The sequence below is a fragment of the Capra hircus genome, chromosome 3 (assembly GCF_001704415.2).
Source record: "Capra hircus breed San Clemente chromosome 3, ASM170441v1, whole genome shotgun sequence".
Classification (NCBI taxonomy): domain Eukaryota; kingdom Metazoa; phylum Chordata; class Mammalia; order Artiodactyla; family Bovidae; genus Capra; species Capra hircus.
In genome coordinates this window covers 77,027,974-77,048,399 of record NC_030810.1, presented here as the reverse complement: position 1 = coordinate 77,048,399, position 20,426 = coordinate 77,027,974, and the positions used below count along the sequence as shown (strand labels likewise).

The 20,426-nt window shown below is 38.7% G+C and overlaps 1 protein-coding gene and 1 pseudogene across 4 annotated transcripts in view; one reads left to right on the top strand and one right to left on the bottom strand.

Moving 5' to 3' along the window:
- Positions 1-20,426, top strand: part of FRRS1 (ferric chelate reductase 1) — a 61,619-nt gene that overhangs the window by 542 nt on the left and 40,651 nt on the right. Inside the window, exons 1-5 of one of the 3 annotated variants that reach the window (XM_018045810.1) lie at positions 3,673-3,772; positions 14,792-14,987; positions 16,006-16,142; positions 17,363-17,457; positions 19,527-19,674. In XM_018045810.1, the coding sequence (XP_017901299.1) occupies positions 14,792-14,987; positions 16,006-16,142; positions 17,363-17,457; positions 19,527-19,674 (576 nt within the window). In that variant the 5' untranslated portion in view covers positions 3,673-3,772. Of the gene's footprint in view, positions 1-3,672; positions 3,773-14,497; positions 14,555-14,791; positions 14,988-16,005; positions 16,143-17,362; positions 17,458-19,526; positions 19,675-20,426 lie in introns of those variants that run through there. The other 2 variants (XM_018045811.1, XM_018045809.1) reach the window with 2 other exon arrangements.
- On the bottom strand, positions 5,172-6,766 carry LOC108635578 (annotated as a pseudogene). Its single transcript, XR_001917840.1, has one exon. The product of XR_001917840.1 is annotated as a tetraspanin-13 pseudogene (transcript).

Sequence of the window (20,426 nt, the reverse complement as noted above, 5' to 3'; positions counted from 1 at the left end):
CAGAGATGATCTGGGGTGACTAGGTGTTACCTCTGCCTTTAATTTTTTTTTTTTAATATCTTGTCGTTCTGTACTAGGGGTAAAGGGGGGAGTTTTCAGTTTGTAAGTGTATTATCAGAAATAATTATTTATAAAGCTAAATATTTAGTTCAGATAGTTTCTTCTTTCTCTGAATTAGAGAAAAGGTGGAAAAAAGCTTTGAATGTTTACTTGGATAGTGCAGAGGTGGGAGGCTAAAACTTGGTCTGTTGATTTACTGAAACCAATGAGCTTGATTTTTTGAAGGACTTTTTTTTTTTTTTATTGAGGGGAAGAGTTCTACGAAGTCTTTTAATAAGCCAATATGTTGATTCTTTTTGCTGAACGTGCCTTCTGTTTCACACCTGTCCACTTAGGTAATGTCAGATTCTCTGGAAATCACACTGTTGCATTGCACTGAGTGCTATTTTCAAGGTTGTCTGCTTAGTCATTGTGAAAGGAAATCAAGGAGTAGGATGCCTTTGCTTCCTTAAGACAAGTCAATCAGCTGTGGCAGAAAAATGCATTAACATTTTTTATTAGCAAAAAACTACAGCTTATGGAGCCTCTCAGAGGAGACAAGTTATTAAAGGTTGGTGGAATTAGGCAATATTCCAAGGAAGAAAGGATTTTATGGAAGATCTGATTTGTGGTAGACACTGTGCTAAATGCTTCACAGAGGTTATTTTATTTAATCTTCACCAAGGCTCATGATATTGGTATCATAGTCTAACAAAATAAGAAATTTTGCCCAGTGAGGTTAAATAATTTGCCCAAGGTCAGTCACTAAGGTGGTGCCTGCTGGATTCAAACCTGCTGCTGCTAAGTTGCTTCAGTCGTGTCTGACTCTGTGCGACCCCAGAGACAGCAGCCCACCAGGCTCCCCCATCCCTGGGATTTTCCAGGCAAGAACACTGGAGTGGGTTGCCATTTCCTTCTCCAATGCAGGAAAGTGAAAAGTGAAAGCGAAGTCGCTCAGTCGTGCCCGACTGCGCGACCCCATGGACTGCAGCCTACCAGGCTCCTCCATCCATGGGATTTTCCAGGCAAGAGTAGTAGAGTGGGTTACCATTGCCTTCTCCGGATTCAAACCTAGGTCTATGCAATTTCAGAGAGTGGTTGATAGCATTTTAAATGGACCTTGAAAGAGGCATGGAGGTTTTATGAAAACAAAACAAACCAAAAACAGTAAAAGTAATATAGAATATTTGAAAATCGAAAAAAAAATTCTAAACATCTTACAGTTTATTTAATGTTTCTTTATAGTCTTCTGGGGGTAACCACTATTGAGAATGGTTGAAGGATGATGTTTTCTCTTTTCTTTTGTACGTAACTTAAGTATCCTTTTGTAGTATGTTGTTTTCATTCATCACTATGGCGTGAGCATGTTTCCACCTAAGTGCGTGTAGATTCATGTCTTAGGATTTTGTGAAAAGAGTTTATATTTGCAAAGCATTTAAAAGAATTCCTACCTCCTAGAAAGCAGTCAGTAATTATTAGCTGTTATTCCTGTCATTATTTACTCTATTTCATTCTTTTAAATGGATATACAGTATTTTATTTTATATTTTATTAAAGTACAGTTGGTTTAAAATGATGTGTTAGTTTAAGTGTACAGGAAAGTGATTCAGTTATATTTATGCACACATATATGTTTATATGTATCTATTCTTTTCCCTTATAGGTTATTACAAAATATTGAGTCTAGTTCTCTATGCTATATAGATATCCTTGTTGATTACTTAACTTATACATAATGGTGGGTACACATTATTTTCAAATTTGGGGATAGCATAGAATAAGGGGCATCCCAGGTGACTCAGTGGTAAAGAATTCACCTGCCAGTGCAGGAGACACAGAAGACACAGCTTCAGTCCCTGGGTTGGAAAGATTCCCTGGAGAAGGAAATGGCAACCCACTCTAGTATTCTTGCCTGGGAAATCCTGTAGACAGAGGATGGGCCACAGTCCATGGGGTGGCAGATAGTTGGACGTGACTGAGAGATCGAGCGTGAGCATGCAAGGCACAGAATATTTTTGTAAACACCTAAACTGTCTTAAATTTTTGTTATTACAAATAATCCTTGCATAACTGTGTGGACTTTTCTTTTTATTTTTTAAAAATTGAAGTATAATTGGCCTACAATATTATATTAGTTTCAGGTATCAGTTCAGTCACTCAGTCATGTCCGACTCTTTGCCACCCCATGAATCGCAGCATGCCAGGCCTCCCTGTCCATCACCAACTCCCGGAGTTCACTCAGACTCACGTCCATTGAGTCAGTGATGCCATCCAGCCATCTCATCCTCTGTCGTCCCCTTCTTCTCCTGCCCCCGTAGAACAGAGTAATTCGAATTTATATAAAATATACTCCATACAAAGTTTTAAAAAAAATATCGACTATATTTCCTGTGTTGTTTGTTGTGTGGGTTTTTTTTTTTTTTTTGTAGGATAAATTCCTAGACGTGAAATTCCTCAGTCAAAGGTTAAACATATTTTAGTTCAGTAGGAGATTGTTACATTTCCTCCAAAAATATTGCAGTGATTTACACTCTTCACTTTATAAGGGTGCTTACTTCTCCACATCCTTGCTTATATTGGATATTACCAGTCTTTTGCATTTTACATGAAATGATAGGCAACTTACCTTTTTTTTTTTAAAACAATGTTCAGATATTTTTGTATCTATTTTTTTTCCAGTGAACATATTTCTGTTTTTACAAGGGTAGGAATTTGAGGTGTAGCATAATGGAGGTCCCAGTTAGAACACAGAACACAGGTAGAAAAAAAGTGAAGTACTTGTTCTAGAAACAAGTACAAATGGTACATTGTTGCTGGAGCATGAATTGGGTTGAACACACATTAAATGCATGATGCTTTTGTCCTTAATTGAATAAGTCCTGAGAAGCTGTAGAAGGTTTTTGGAAAGAGGAGTGATGTAATGAGAACTGTGCCTTAGGGAAATGATCTTGTGGTGTTTTGTAGGACAGATTAGAATGGAGATGCAAAAACGAGGAGGCAATGGAAAGGATTTCACTAATTTGGGTGACAGGTAATGAAAGCTTTATGCTTGAAGGTCTTGTTGGAATGGAAAGCAGCAGACAGATATAATCGAATGAAAGGCAGAAGAGAGAAGCTGAAGGGATAAGTAGGCGAGTGGAAGAGTAGAGGCGGAATCTGCTGAGCTTGTTTGGAAATTGGGGTCCCAAAGAGTGTTTGGAGTCAAATCTTGAGAATTTGGGGTTTCAAATCTGTTGACTAGAAATGTTGATAGGTCACCATCAAAATAGGAAAGTCAGATACAAGAGCTAGTTTGGAGGAAAAAAATGAATTTTATTTCAGAAAAAAATGAGCTTATTGTCATCTAAACAGAAATCTATAGATACTTGGAAATCTGAGTCGAAGCATTATGGAGATGTGGGATGGGGCAATTGAAAGATGTGGGAAATATTATTCAGGGGTGATAACTGAGGCTATGGAAGGGATAGTCTGTAGAGAAATGCAGGGGTCAAGGGAAAAAGTCCTGGGGATGGATATCTTCCCAAGTGGCTTAGTGGTAAAGGATCCGGATGTGGGTTCAACCCCTGGGTCAGGAAGATCCCCTGGAGAAGGAAATGGCAACCCACTCCAATATTTTTCCCTGAAAAATCCTAGGGACAGAGGAGCCTGGTGGGCTACAGTCCATGGGGTTGCAAAGAGTTGGACACGACTGAGCAATCACACACTGTGCGTCCAATGACAATGACATCTTCATGTAAGTGAAAAAGCTTTTTAATGATGCTGTGATTAGGGGAATCAGAATTAGATTGGAGAGCTTCCGGTTCTTTTTCTTCAATGGTTTCCCTTTACCTTTTCTTTTACTTAAACTCTAAATTCTTTTCAACCATTTTAGGTTATCACACCTGACAGATCTCAAATTGACTGTCAACGTGCCATTTTTAAAAATGCTCTTTGTTTTTTAGAACCTTTACCAAAAATGTCATAATTCCAATTGTTAATTTTAAAAAATCATTTTTCTCGGTACTTCCTGCTGTGAAAATGGAGTCTGAAACATTTTTATCTGGGGAAGTAGAAATACTTGACCTGGTTTTCAATTTCTTTAAAATTTGAGATTCAGCTATCAAAGTCAGTTTAATTCTGGATATGGAAGCTTTCTATGAAGGTGAAGTTAAATTACTGGCAAGAAGGGGAACACATTTTCTGAAATATTTCAAAAGGATTGAACAAATTAAATACAGATGAAAGAAACACATGGAAATCTCAATTGTTTAACCAAAATGGTGTTCATCAGAAGAACTTAGCGCATAATGGTGATATGGAAAGTGGCTAGTGATAATAAATGATGGCAATTACCATTTATTGATGGTGTTTTTAAGCATTAAACTAGTTGTTTTTATATCCATTGTTTCAGGGGCTTCCGTTTTATGAAAGAAATCTCTACATTGCTTCTCAGACTCATATAGTAGACCCAACATTCTGAATAAAGTAGGCTAATTTCGATTTCTCATTTGTCATAATATGCCCCCACTCACATTGTTTGTTGTGAAATTTGGATTCTCGCTGCACCTTCCATATCCTCTCTCTCCAAGGAGGGAGCAAAGTTTTGAAGTGAAGAGAATGCAAATGTTGGAGTTAGATTTGAGTTCTAATCCTAAAAGTGTACAGGATTTTGCATACATTTCCTGGTCTCAGTTTCTTCATCTCTAAAATGATGCTTGTTGTAAGGATTATGTTAGATGTAGTCTCTACTAGTTTATCACCAAATGTATGTTTCTTTTTCTTCTTTTTCACACTATGTCCCCTTTCTTCCCCCCTCTATAGTAAAACTAATCCTTTCCTTTCTTACTGCTATCGAAATTTCATTGCTTTCTGTGTATCTCTTGTGCTTAGTCTTATCTGATTTTGTCAGTCTCCTTATCCTTCTCTGGTTCTACCTACCTTTCTTTTTTTTTGTTGTTTTTTTTTAAAGGTTTCCATACTTTAATTTTTTAACATAATATACAGAACCACAATACTATTTAAATTTCAAATTATGGGAGATCACATTCAAATATGCTTGGATTTGACAAGCTGCTGTGACAATACTGAGAAATTTCATGGGAAGGGTATTTAGAATTTGTAAGATAATCAAATATTGTTTTACTATGTGAGCCAACGAATTAATAGTAACTTGTTTAAAAAGGCAATCTTTTGGACTTCAAATTATTATAAAAGGATACCAAGATTATATATAGATATGCTTTCTGAATTTCTCAAACTCATTTCATTTTGAAGGCCAAAGGTAAACGTTACACATTAGGACATTAAGGAAATCATTTCTCCTTTTCACTTACCTGTAAAAATCAAAACCTAAACCATACTTTCCTAAAGACACGACTATTTCTAGACTACATTAGTGTGATCAGAAAGACTACTAGAACTAACTTATCACTTTTATATTAACAATATTCACCACTTCACTTCTTTCCTAAAAGGACAAAAAACTGGGGAGTTTAGATTTCCCTTGTTGAATTTATAATAATCTCATACTTTCTGGCTTTAATAAACTTCAACTCTTTTTTTCCAGTGAGAACTATCTATACAGCACAGTGCCATTTAACAATTATTCCAGTGAGATGTACATTAAGAGTCACAATATGATCAACACAATAGTGCCTTACAAAGTTTTTCTGCAGGTAAAAATGCTAAGAAAGGCCACAGTAGACAGTGCCAGACACTGTGAAAAACAGCAGATTACAGCTACCACTGAGGTTCAGAGGAGACCACAAGTTTCAGATTTGTTTCAGCAACGGAAAAAGAAAAACATTTAGAGAAACATAAAAATATATAACTCCACTGTCAATAATGTAATTTTTCAGGTACTGTTTCCTTAAACAGGCAAATTAGCTTAACTTAGAAGATGTGTACAAGATCAGCATATGAAAGATGTTCCTTGTTTTCTCATCAAAGGAATGCACTAGGATTAGCACGAGGGTCTTTCTGGTTCCTGTATCTGTAGGTCAGCCAAACTCCCAGGATCTCTGTAAAACTGAAGAAGAGGCCAATGCCACCGACAAATCTCAAAACCTCTCCCGCATACCTTCCTATAATTGGAGCACAGGGTGAGCAGGGGTGGCTGCTTTTCACACAGCTTGCCAGACAGGTGTCATTTGGGTTAAAACTTCGGAACCCACAGCAGTTTAAATTTCTCTGGATGTCATTCCGAGCACTTGCTGTATTGTTCCAACCAACTTCCAGGAGCTGAGCCTGTTGCTCCTGGTTCAGGGCTAAACAAGCACATGATACCGAAAACTGGACAATAAATACAAGCAAGAGAATAATCATGTAAAAAAAAAGCAACACCTGATGGTGTTTCACAGCTCCAATCAGCCCCACTAACGCGATCAGGAACAAGAAGATGCCAACAGCGATGACCACGCCGACCACACGGAGACTGGAAATCAGCCCAAAGCCGATGCCCCATGCAGCAATTCCAATCAGAAGCAGGCTAACCAATGTGTAGAGTAGGTTGAGCGCGCACAGACAGTTCTTGGAACACGCGAAGCCCCTGCAAACCATCTTGAAGCCTGTGTTTCCAACAGCAGGTAAAATCTGGCTCCGGCGGAGCCTCCAGACAGCCTCTTTGTCCTTGCCTTCAGGGCCTAGCCAAGGCGAGGCCGCAGCCGGGCTGCGAGTATGGAGCCCAAGGCTTGGGCTGGGGCTGGGGCTGCCGTGCGCCGCGCGCCCGCGGCTGCTCCAACCCGCTCTCCTACCTACCTTTCTTAAACTCTTTATGCCTAGCTCTGCCACCGTAAGGTGAACACCTATGGGTGTCTTTAACCCCAGTCCCTCTAGCTTTTGGTCATAGGCTTAATAGTTTTGCCCTAGCTCCTAGATGAAATCCTGAAATTACAGGTAAAGGTAAGGTAAAGTCGCTCAGTCGTGTCTCTTTGCGACCCCATGGGCTGTAGCCTACCAGGCTCCTCTGTCCATGGGATTTTCCAGGCAATAGTACTGGAGTGGATTGCCATTTCCTTCTCCAGGGGATCTTCCTGACCCAGGGATCGAACCCGGGTCTCCCACATTGTAGACAGATGCTTAACCATCTGAGCCACCAGGGTACTGTGCCCCAAAATTAATTTATCATTCACTTTGGAATTTCAATTTCATTTTTTAATGGAAGCATTATTAAAAAACGGTGGTTCTGTTTCTAGGCCAAAACATAAACAAAAGCATGTTTAACTTATAAGCAAAATGAAAAATTTTATACTTATGACAAAGTAAAAGAAAATGATGCCATTGTAATTTTAATTAGTAAAATAAAAGCAATTTTGAATAAAAAGTAGTTATTAATTTTAAATATTATGGAATGTGCTTGATGGAAATTCTGAAAGAAGCATTTAAGTGCTTTAGGGATTGCAATGTTTTTATATTATGGTTATGATGAAATAAATATTCATATTTTATGCCAGACAATTGAAAGTGAAAATGTTAGTCACTCAGTCATGTCTAACTCTTTGTGACCCTATGGACAGTAGCCTGCCAGGCTCCTCTGTCCATGGAATTCTCCAGGCAAGAATACTGGAGTGAGTTGCCAGACAAGGAACATTTAAAGATAAACTTTTTCTCTGCCCCTTTTGGCCACCTATCTCGCCTCTAGTGTGCACTGTGCATTTGTATTATGGGGTAACCAGACAAATATCTCCTCAACATAATGATCGATTTTTCTTCTGGCACCAGTCATGCTACTCTTTTAAAGATAACATTCCTTTCTCAATCCAGTCAGGAGTTGATTACCCAAGGTTGATTACCTTGTACATGCAGACATCTTTAGTGAACTCAGATGGTGAAGAATTCACCTGCAAGGTAGGAGACCCAGGTTTGACCCCTGGGTTGGGAAGATCACCTGGAGAAGGGAATGGCTACTCATGCCAGTATTCTTGCCTGGAGAATTCCATGGACAGAGGAGCCTGGTGGGCTATGGTCCATGGGGTTGCAAAGATGCAACTGAGTGACTAACACTTTCACTTTTGCATATGAAGCCAGTATATTATTTCTCTTAAAGATAGCAATTGGTGTAAAACAAACTGGTCAGATGACCTGGGGAAATACTGGGTTGCACCTGATGAAAGTCTTTAGCTTAAGTACTTACTGATGTCCTTATTAATGGGGAAATACTGGGTTGCACCTGATGAAAGTCTTTGGCTTAAATACTTACTGATGTCCTTCTTAATGGGGAAATACTGGGTTGCACCTGATGAAAGTCTTTGGCTTAAATACTTACTGATGTCCTTCTTAATGTTACTAGCTATATTATTTGTATTCTGCCTATTTTACACGATTATTGTTTTTTGCACTACCAAATGTGTCACTGACCTCAGGTAAATTCAGTGACGATTAGGAAACCTGAAATGATTGACCAACTATGTAGTACTATAAGCTCAACGATTATAACTCTAGTAGTGGGAAGAAGCAACGGAAAGGAACCATTTCTTGGACTTGTAAGACAGGTGGTCTGGAGACTTTTGGCTGCTGTTAACTGGGCTTAGTTCAGTAATAGCACATTGAGAGCCTATCAGTGAAATCTTTGCTGATCTGGGAATGAGCCTTCCTACTACTGGGGGGCAAATTTGTCACAAAATGCTTACTAAACCTTGGTTGCAGTTAAGACAGAAAGGGAAGGGATTGTAAAGAATGTTGCCCAACTTCGGAATCAAGTCATCAGCTGCTTTAGTCGCTGACCTAGGGTATACCCTGAAAGAAGTTCACAGTGAAGATCAGCACGAAGCACTCTGTGCTCTGGCAAAACTGGCAGGACAGGCCTGCAGACAGACTTTTTTAGGGGAAAATTTTACGAACCCAGTTTCTTGCATTTTCCCATACTTAGAGGAGCACTGAAACCATTCACTAAGATATCTCCTCCTTGAGAAAAACAGTACATTTTATCAAGATGTGTACTTGATTGCACATACCCTCCTCTCTAAAAATCATGTAATACTGATCTCTCCCTTCATCTCTTTGGAACAGTTCTCAGATATCTAAGGAAAGCTTATTTACTAGCCATATTTATAGTTTTTGTTCAGGTTTACAAATGATATAATACAGAATCAGACTTTTTTTCCATTGGATAAGTCCATCTCTATCTCCAAAATCCTCCTTGTGGCTTGGCTTCTTTGTCTCTTCTATAGTTCTGAGAACTCTCCTTTTTTTTTTTTAAACTGAAATCCCTGCTCCTCCTAAATTAGAACTTTCAAGACTGAACCTTAATGGTCTGGCCTATATGTGCTGGGAAATAATGTTTTCAAATTGCAGGTTAGAGTCATTGGTAGATTATGAAATAACAATTCAGTTGGATGTAATCAGGGCTTCCTTGGTGGCTCAGTGGTAAAGAACGTGCCTGCCAATGAGGAAATGTGGATTCAGTCCCTGGGTCAGGAAGATCCTCTGGAGAAAGAAATGGCAATCCACTCCAGTATTCTTGCCTGGGAAATCTCATGGGCAGAGGAGCACAGAGGGCTATAGTCCCTGGGGTTGCAAAAGATTGGACATGACTTAGTGACTAAACAACAGCAAGAAGGATGTAGCAGGATAAAAAAAAGGAAGGAATAGAAGATATATGAGTTTATCATGTGTGGTAAAGTAAATGATGGCTCTTGAAATGTTTGTAAGGTCATAAAGATCTTTCTTAACTTTGGGTGTGGTAAAAAAATTAAAAATACCCACAAGATATAGCAAAAAATATCTTTCCCCAAATTTTTATATTTTTTATAGTAAACTCTTCTGGTTAAGTTTTTACTTTTTTGTGACTTTTCATAATTGAGAAAACCTTTTCACTTCATATCTAGGCTTTAATTAAGGCTCTCAGTGCCTGCACTCATTTCCTGTTTGATGTGGAGTAGGTGTTACTGGCGACTTCCCACAATTCTTTGTGTCTGTGTTAACTTTTGAACTCCTTTGATGTTTTCATTGAAAATAAGTGACTGGTAATAAAAGCTAGAGCTTTAATGAAATATAACTAGGCTTGATTAGTTATTTGCTAGCTTACTCATCTCACATGGTTTTCAAAGATGTGCTTTCCTCCCTATTTCTTTTTTCTCACATGTTCTTGGAGTAACACAATTAAAAGATGTTTAATGACTGCTTTATTTAAAAGTATCCTTAATTAACACATAATACTTTTTTTACATGTATTTTCAATTGAATTCTTCTCATTTTATCTGAATTTTACTTTGTTGTAATAAATATGTTGTCTTGATTAATCTCTGTAGTTCACAGTCACAATAATAATAATTACATATTCATCCAGGTACAAGAGCTTAGTATTTAAATAATACAGTTTATTTTCATGTGAAATGTACGTAGAGTGTGGTAAGTGTTAGTTGCTCAGTCATGTCCAACTCTTTGAAGTCCCATGAACTGTAGCCTGCTGGGCTCCTTTGTTCATGGAATTCTCCAGGCAGAGATGCTAGAGTGGGTAGCCAGTCCCTTCTCCAGGGGATCTTCCCGACCCAGGGATCAAACCCAGGTTTCCTGCACTCTAGACAGATTCTTTACTGCTGAGCCAACTGAGAAGCCCAGAGCATGTAAAGGCAGTCATTATACCTTTTTACTAAGTACCTGTCTTCCGGGCAAGAAAGAAAACTGTATAAATCTCATCAGGTTTGGTAATTTTTCAGTTAGAGAATCAGGATAATCTCTCTTTTAACCTTTTAAACGAAGAGGTCTGTCGTCTTGGGATGACAAGATCCAAGCTCTGGTATCTTTTCTTTTGTTCTCTATATCATACTTATGGTAGAATGGGAATATTAAAAACCTGTAAGAATCATACAAAATTGGTGGGAGTTTTTCCAGTGCTTGAAGGGTGGTCTTGTAATATTATCCACCTTCCACAGTTTTAGCTTTAATGTTTCCACGTATAACTCTTTATTCTTTTTCATAACTGTGCAGTCTTGTTAGCATAGATTGGTTAATGAATTAACATTATTTTTAAAAGTTGTTCCTTAAATCATTAATTGGAAAATTGTCATTGCCCATTGGAATGAAAATAGACTTTACCTTGAATGGTCAGTATCTGACCAAGGACAAAGAAATTGTTGTTTTCTATTCCTCTGTCTGACCTTGTTATATTTTCCAAATGAATGACAGTAGTGAATGGTGTCTTAGTCACTTCCCTTTCTCATCTTATATAGCGTGCTCTGATAATTCCTAGTATGCTTTTCCACTTTGCTTTCCTAAAATTGTAATGTTAGGATTGGACCTGGATTTATCCCAGTTCACTTGTTGTGTTTTGCAAATGAAGAAACTGGAACAGAGATTAAATGAACTGATTGATGTTATTCAGCTACTAAACGCATGTGTGCTATTGCTCAGTCATGTCTGACCCTTTGCGACCCCAGGGACTGTAGCCTGCCAGACTCCTCTGTCCATGGAATTTTCCAGGAAAGGATACTGGAGTGGGTTGCCATTTCCTCTTCCAGGAGATCTTCTCCACCAAGGGATCAAACCTGAGTCTCTTAGGTCTCCTGCACTGACAGGTGGATTCATAGCAGAGACTAAAAGTCTTGTTTCCACTTTCACCTGACACAAAATCAATGACAAATAAATATTAGTTAGATCAAACTATTCACTATAGTGAATATATTCACAATATTCACAAACTTTTCACTATACTATTCTTTAGGTGAGGCACATTTCTGCATTTAATTTTCATAATAACCTGGCCAAGATCACATGGTTAAAATAATGACCTTGATCCTCTCCAGTAAATCTTGTATGGCCTTAAAAGGTGGTCTGCCCTAAAAAAGGATCTGGAAGCCATGTTTGAATATAAAATTTTTCTATTGCTCCAGCAGTTATTTTCTTAAATATTGCTTCCTATAGTAATTAACTATTTTCAGAGTTACTGCAGAGGATGACTGTAGCCATGAAATTAACAGACTCTTGCTCCTCGGAAGGAAAGCTATGACCAACCTAGAGAATATATTAAAAACCAGAGACATTACTTTGCCAACAAAGGTCTGTCTAGTCAAAGCTATGGTTTTTCCAGTAGTCATGTATGGATGTGAGAGTTGGATCATAAAGAAAGCTGAGCACCAAAGAATTGATGCTTTGGAACTGTGGTGTTGGAGAAGACTCTTGAGCATCCCTTGAACTGCAAGGAGATCAAACCAGTCAATTCTAAAGGAAATCAATCCTGAATATTCATTGGAAGGCCTGATGCTAAAGCTGAAACTCCAATACTTTGGCTACCTGATATGAAAAACTGACTCATTAGAAATGACCCTGATGCTGGGAAAGATTGAAGACAGAGGAGAAGGGGTTGACGGAAGATGAGATGGCTGGATGGCATCACTGACTTGATGGACATGAGTTTGAACAAGCTCCGGGAGTTGGTGATGGACAGAAAAGCCTGGTGTGCTGCAGTCCATGTGGTCGCAGAGTCGAACATGACTGAGCGACTGAACTGAACTGATTTTCAGAGTTATGCTTTTCCTCTGAGTCTACAGAGAAATCTTTGCTGTTGTTGTTTAGGTGTTAAGTCGTGTCTGACTCTTTGCAACCCCATGGACTGCAGCATGTCGGGCTTCTCTGTCCTTCATTATCTCCCGGAGTTTTCTCAAATTCATATCCATTGAGTCAGTGATGCTACCTAACCATTTCATACTTTGCTGTCCCCTTCCCCTTTTGGCTTCAATCTTTCCCAGCATCAGGGTCTTTTCCAGTGAGTCAGCTTGTCACATCAGGTGGCCGAAGTATTGGAGCTTCAGCATCAGTCCTTCCAGTGAATATTCAGGGATGATTTTCTTTAAGATTGACTGGTTTGCTCTCCTTGCGGTCCAAGGAGCTCTCAAGTGTCTTCTCCAGTGCCACGATTTGAAAGCATAAATTCTTCAGCACTCAGCCTTCTTTATGGTCCAGCTCTCACATCTGTGCATGCCTATGGGAAAAACCATGGCTTTGACTATTTGGACCTTTGTGGGCAAAGTGGTGTCTCTGCTTTTTAATATGCAGTCTAGGTATATACTTCTGTTATGATACAGAATTTTTCAGAAACTTTTGATTGGTTCATTTGTCCTTTTAGCTTATCTTCAAATGAGAATAATTCTACCTAGCTTCAGTGTGTGATAAAAGATAGGGGTATAGAATTGGTTGCCAAGCTACCTAGTTGGTTGCCACTGGTGTAACATGTAGGGCCAGTTAAAGAGTGTGGCTCCAACACAATTTCTTGTGTCTAGTAGGAATTTCTGTAGTTTAGCTCTGGTCCAGTGTGTGGTTGTAATTTACATGATTATAAAAGGAGAATTTGTTCTAGTGATTGTAAGGGTGTTTTTATTTTATGACCAAAGTTACTGTGTAGAAAGCTCCCATTTCTATGGAGAATGCACTGCATCTTGAGTGCTTTTCATCTGTAGCCTGTCTACTCTGTGCACTTGGCTGCCCTATAATATTTCCTACCCATTTACCTCTGTTGTGTTGTGCTGTGCTTAGTCGCTCAGTCATGTCTGACTCACTGGGATCCCATGGACTGCAGTCTGCCAGGCTCCTTTGTCCATGGGGATTCTGCAGGTAAGAATACTAGAGTGGGTTGCCATGCCCTCCTCTAGGGGATTTTCCCAATCTAGGGATCGAACCCAGGTCTCCCACATTACAGGTGGTTTCTTTTACTGACTGAGCCATCCAGGGAAGCCTAAGAATACTGGAGTGGGTAGCCTATCCCTTCTCCAGGGGATCTTCCTGACCCAGGAATCGAATGGGGTCTCCTGCATTGCAGGTGGATTCTTTACCAGCTGGGCTACCAGAGAAGCCCCCCTGTCTACCTCTAGTCTTATTAAATACTGGGATTTGCAGGTTCTGAATGTATGCACAAAGTGAGTAGTTGATGTGGACTAGACAAGGACGGGACTGGTTTTCTGTTAAGCAGGTGATAAGAGGCAGATAAATTGGATGAGAGAAGAAAATTTCGTTGGCTAACAATTCAGAAGTATCTGGACTATTGTTTAGTTGCTAAGCTGTTTACTGCTCTTTTGTGACCCCATGGACTGTAGCCTGCCAGGCATCTCTATCTACGGAATTTACTAAGCAAGAATACTGGAGTGGGTTGCCATTTCCTTCTCCAGGAGATCTTCCCAATCCAGGGACTGAACCTGAGTCTCCTGCATTGGCAGGTGGATTCTTTCCCACTGACTCACCAGGAAAGCCCATTTGAGCGATAGGTAATAGAAATACTGTCTCTTGAAGTTGGTTGTTATCCTCAGTTTGCAGTGCTACAAATAAAATTCCCATTATGAGTAGCTTAATGGGAAGTTAGGAGAATTCATATCAAAGATTTATTCAGATTATGATATTTAAATTCAGAAGAAACAGTTCTTTATTGTTTAAATTTTCTAGTATGAAACGGAGCAAAACCTTTTGCTTTTATAGGATTATTTTATTATATCCCGATCATGCTAATGAAAGCTAACATTTATTATTTTCCTTTTCAGACTTTTGGTTGTATCTATTATAGATTTTATTAAAATAGTTTTGAAACGAGAGTTTTCATTTCCGTATTTTTCAGGTAAGAAAGGAGGCTTAAGTGATTGACCTTAAGTTTCACAGTTAGTAATTAGAAAAGCTGAGACTCAAATCCAGGTCAAGCTTCATACATCCCATTCTTTATATTACATACTTTTGAGAATGTGGTTAAATGATTATTGAAAGCAAATAGTTGTCTAGAACTTACTGTCCTGTGATATGAAAGCTCTTGTATTTTAGTTACCTTTGAAAATAATGTACTTTTAATCTTCTTTTTAAGATGACAGCTCCTGGATTTACCGTCAGTGCCTTCATCCTTCTGTTGCATGTTAGTTTTGTGGCTAATTACCCCAGCGGAAAAGTAACAAAGTCATGCCATGGAATGATTCCTGAGCATGGTCATACCCCACAGTATCATCCTGTTCACCACATTTCAGTGAGTCAGGTGACATTCAGGCCAGGAGATCAAATCAAAGGTATTGTGCTGGTATTAACAGTTTGCATTTTTCATTTTGCCTTTCTTTTTTTTTTTTTTACTGTACATTGAATCTTTATTACTGTTGGATTGATATAGTTTCATTTAATCTGTTCATCTGCTTTCATTAGATACCATGATCTTACACTTCTCATTTTTGTGTTTAACTACTACTGATGACTATATTATGTAAGCAGTATATTTACTATCCATTCAGACTAGGCTTCTTTTTTTTTTTTTTTTGACCACACTACGAAGCTTGCAGGGTCTTAGTTCACCAACCAGGAATTGAACCCAGAGCTGCAGTGAAAGTGCTGAATGCTAACTGCTGGACCTCCAGGGAATTCCGCAGAATAGGTTTTAAAATATTTTTGTCATTATTTAATATAGCTTCATTAACAGTACTATTTACTCAGTAGAAGAGGAAAATAAAGCTTATTTTATCTGGCTTAAGGTATTAAACCCTTATCCTACTTAATATTGTATAATTTCATATGTTTCCCTGATTCTTCTGGCACAAAGTAGGCTGAAACTTAAGGATGTATCTATAACAGCATTTTACAAACTCTATTTTCTGTAACGTTAGAAATGCAAAATATTAATAGATATTTTCTAACAAAAAGAGTTTATGGAAAAAATAAATTTAAAACACTCTATGCATTAAATGGATTCTATTTCTTAGAGCTTTATAGGATATAGTAGGTTGTTAAAACCCTGAGGGATCTGCAATCAAGACACAAGTGTACTTTTAACCAGCATTTTTCAGGCTACTTTGGCCCCGTGAACCACACTCTGACCATAACCAACCTTGTCTTCCCTGTGGAATAGCTATTACACCTCATGGAATAATGTCCTGTGCAACGTGGTTTAGAATTTCTTTGACTATGAGATGACTTCTACTGTTTTCTCTCCTAGAGTAGTTTTGTATGTGTACACCTGATTTTGTGACATGTTTCCTCTAACAGTCTTTTTGGGGGATGTTGCTAAACTCTTAACTTACCTTTTAATTTGTTTCTCAGTTGCTTTGTCAGGGCCACCATTTAAAGGCTTCCTCTTAGAAGCACGTGACGCTGAGAATTTGAGTGGCCCTCCTGTTGGTTCCTTCACATTGATTGACAGTCACGTGTCACAGCTTCTGACTTGTGAAGATGTACAGGTTGGTGTTTAGTTTGAAACTGATTTCTATCAGTTTCCATGGGTCTTTTCACTGGAGTGGTGTTTGCAAGATAAACGATAACATTACCTATGTATTGCAAACATCTGAATAGAGTCACAAAGCAAAGTTTCCACCTAATTTTTCTACTGGCAATATATTTTTATACATCAACATCCTAGAAAAGGTAAGGCTCATAGTTTTAGGAGTTTATAGCTTTTGATATTTTATCAAAATATTGTTTCTTACTGTACTGAATTTTGAAGGATGTTGATATTGAAGATAGAGCTCTAGAGTGAAACAGAGGTCTGACTTTTGTAATTAATTAATTAATTAAATGAACATTTACTCTACCAGGAACTTTCCTGCAAGGGATATAGTGATGAACACTATGCACATGCTATATGACACATAAGCAGAACAAATGGATATAAGACAGACGCATTAGTGGAATAGTATGATGGCTCAGATTAGAACCATACACAGGGTGGGTGAGAAGCATGGCAGAAATGCCACACTGACTGTAGGGAATTGAGTGAGTGCATTTTGAAAGAGCTTATCTAAGCTAGCCTTCAAAGGATGAATATCCAGATAAATGAAAGTGGGAAACAAGACTGTTCAAGAGAAAGGAATTACTAAAAGATAATACTACATATTTGGAGGCAGGAATTTTTTCTTTTGATGAATATTCTGCATTCTATTTGTATATATTAATAGAAAACGAGAAGCTTACAGTATAAATGAAATAATGCTTCTGCTGCTGCTTAGTCGCTTCAGTCATGTCCTACTCTGTGCAACCCTATGGGCTGCAGCCTGCCCGGGTCCTCTGTCCATGGGATTCTCTAGGCAAGAGTACTGGAGTCGGGTTGCCATGTCCTCCTTCAGGGGATCTTCCCGATCCAGGGATCGAACCCAGGTCTCCTGCATTGCAGGCAGATTCTTTACCACTAAGCCACCAGGAGAGCCCCACATAAATGAAATAATGAGCAGATTCTATACAGCATCAACACACCCAATATTTGTAACTCTCTTCAGTTCTTACATTTCAGCTGACTCTAGAGCCAGCTACTAATTTGGTGTCAACCAATCAACATGTATTTATTGAGCACCTGAGTCCTTGTGTTTAACAGAATACCAGGGTTGTACAGTGATAAATGGTTGTAGTTCCAGCTATATTGAGCTATTGAGTAACTGAATGGTAGTTCTTTTCCATTTTCTTTCAGGGATCAGCTGTAAGTCATAGAAGTCCATCAAAGAAAACAGAAATCAAGGTCTATTGGGATGCTCCAAGCAGTGCCCCAAATCACATAATCTTCCTGTGAGTAGAAGAATTTGCAACTCTATAACTAGTATAATTGAAATAGTGAGAGACTGAATCATTTTTTTATAACTACTGAACATTTACCAGTATGTCAGAGGTTTGGTATAGAAACGACACCAGTTTACTGATGTAAGTGGTGGTTTTATTTGTTTTTTCCAGCAGTATTTACTGAGTACCTAGCACAGGACCGAGGACCTAATAGACACTTAATGGACATTTGTTGAATGAATGAAGAATGGTAGTGCCTTCAAACTAATAAGAGCCATCAGTGAATAACTTGAGTCTGTATGGTGTATGGATGAATACTTTTTAAAGTTTTGTTCCTGTATTAGTATGAGAATATGAAAAAAAGCAGTCCTGAAATTTGAATGACTTTTCTTTCCATGGTTACTACTTGCAGATTAGATTGTCAGAAAAGTAAGATCCTGTGTGTTCCTCAGAATTATGGAATTCAGTAGAATTAGAACAGTACTTCTCTCTTAATCTTACATGCAGTGAGGAAATGGAATGTCATAAAGGGGGATGCCATGAATGTCATTTAAGGGGAGAATTGCTCTCCTACCCTGTCTCTATTTTCTGCTTCACTTCGTACACAGTGTACAATTTGTACATTGATCTACGTACACCTGTGTGTTGAGTGGAATGTGAAAAAGGATATTTGGCCCCAGTAAGAGCTGATGGTTGCTTGTGCAGCCTCTGTATTGCTTCTCTCTTAAGCTGCTTATTGCTGCTGCTAAGTCCCTTCAGCCGCGTCCGACTCTGTGCGACCCCATAGATGGCAGGCCACCAGGCTCCCCCGTCCCTGGGATTCTCCAGACAAGAACACTGGAGTGGGTTGCCATTTCCTTCTCCAAAGCATGAGAGTGAAAAGTGAAAGTGAAGTCGCTCAGTCGTGTCTGACTCTTAGCGACCCCATGGACTGCAGCCTACCAGGCTCCTCCGTCCATGGGATTTTCCAGGCAAGAGTACTGGAGTGGGGTGCCATGGCCTTCTCCATAAGCTGCTTATTACACATGCCTTTTGGAATAATTTTAATGACCACTGTGAAAAGTGTAGTAGTAGTATGTCACGTACATGTCAGGAGTAGAAGTCTGTGCACTTCAGTCCCCGGGTCTGGCATTCATAGCTGCTGTGAATACGCCAAAAGAACAGGTAAGGCAAGAGAGACAGAACAGTCAAAGTTCATTTAGCAATGAGGTTGAAGAGAGTCATTAGAGATTTGCCTCCTACAAAATTCTGTCAGGTAGTTTAGGCATTGTTGTTTTATTGCACTTTGCTTTATTTGACTTCACAGATAGTTTGTTTTGTACAAATTGGTTTGTGGCAGCCCTGCATTAAATGAGTCTATGGGAACCATTTTTCCAACACATTTTCTCAGTTTGTGTCTCTGTGCCACATTTTGTTAATTATCGTAACATTTCAAGCTTTTCCATCAATATTATGTTTGTTATGATGATCATTGATCATTGATCAGTGGTCAGTGATCATTGATGTTGCTACCATAATTTGCTGACGTCTTTGATGATGGTTAGTACTTTTTTAGCAAGAAGGTATTTTAAAATTGGGCTTCCCTGGTGGTTCAGTAGTAAAGAATCTGCCTGCCAATGCAGGAGATATGAGTTTGGTCCCTGGGTCAGGAAGATTCCCTGCAGGAGGAAACGGCAACCCATTCCAGAATTCTTGTCTAGGAAATCCCATGGACAGAGGAGCCTGGTGGGTTAGAGTCCATTGGGTCGCAAAAGAGTGAGACACAACTTAGCAAATAAAACAATTTTAAAATTAAGATGTAGATATTGTTTTTTAGATGTAGTGCTGTTGCATACTCAATAGACTACAGTGTAGTGTAAACACAACTTTTATATGCATTTGGAAAGCCCACAATTCTGTGACTCACTTGATTATAATATGTGCTTTGTTGTGGTTGTCTGGAACTGAACCCTCAATATATCCAGGATATATCTGTATTAGGTTGTATGTCCCTAGTTAGTTATCTTTTTTTGTTGTTGTTCACTTTATGATGAGCCACAATCATGGTTCTTTCTAAGCTCGCTGGTACTGCATTTCAGAGCCACAGTCGTTGAGAAGTACAAAATCTACTGGGTGAAGATTCCTGGTCCTATAATTTCACAACCAAACGTACTTCCTTTTACAACACCTGAAGCTACAATAGCACCAATGCCAACGGTACCTTCAGTCTCCCATTTAACAAGATCAGTAAGTAGAGTTTGTATAGTTTCATCAAATGCAATCTAAAGGAACAGCTTCCTTAGAAATTGTGGTTCTGTGCTTGAGGATGTTTGTAAAGGAGTAGCTGTCCTGGGTTATGGTAGCAGGTTTTTGAATGCCTGTCAGGAAATCAGGAGGGAGTCTTCACTGCAACTTTATGACTTATAGGTTAGAATAAGAGGAGTGCAGGACCCTACATGTTCAGGGTGTGGTTGTGACAGTCACATGTAGTCTATACTAGCAGTGGATATGCTTTCATTTGAAAATAAATCTAAAGCAGCAGGGTTTAATTTCTTTTTAAAAATACAGCCAAATAGCAAACCTGAAGAGGGAGTTTAAAGCTGAAGCTAAATTTAGGTTTCAGCTAAACTGGGAGGGGTGTGGGGGTAGAATCTTGAAATGGTGATATAATTCTTTACTTTTATTTCAACTAAGGCCAATGAGTACTGCAGAATTCTATAGGTTGAACTCTTGCAAGCTCATCATCTAGAATTCTATTTAGGCCCTCTGATTCAAAAGAAGTACAGTTAAAAAAACACATCTTGGAAAGGGTTATTCATGTTACGAACATTGGAAAGGCTTTACTGAAAGCAATTCTGATGAATTAGACTTCTCAATTCAGAAGTGACTATAACAAAAAATGTCTTAAGGAAGGTTATTACAGTCAGAAGAACGAATTTGGGCCTGAATTCTGATTCGTCTAATTTCTGTTTGAGTTTGGACAAATTATTTAAATCTTA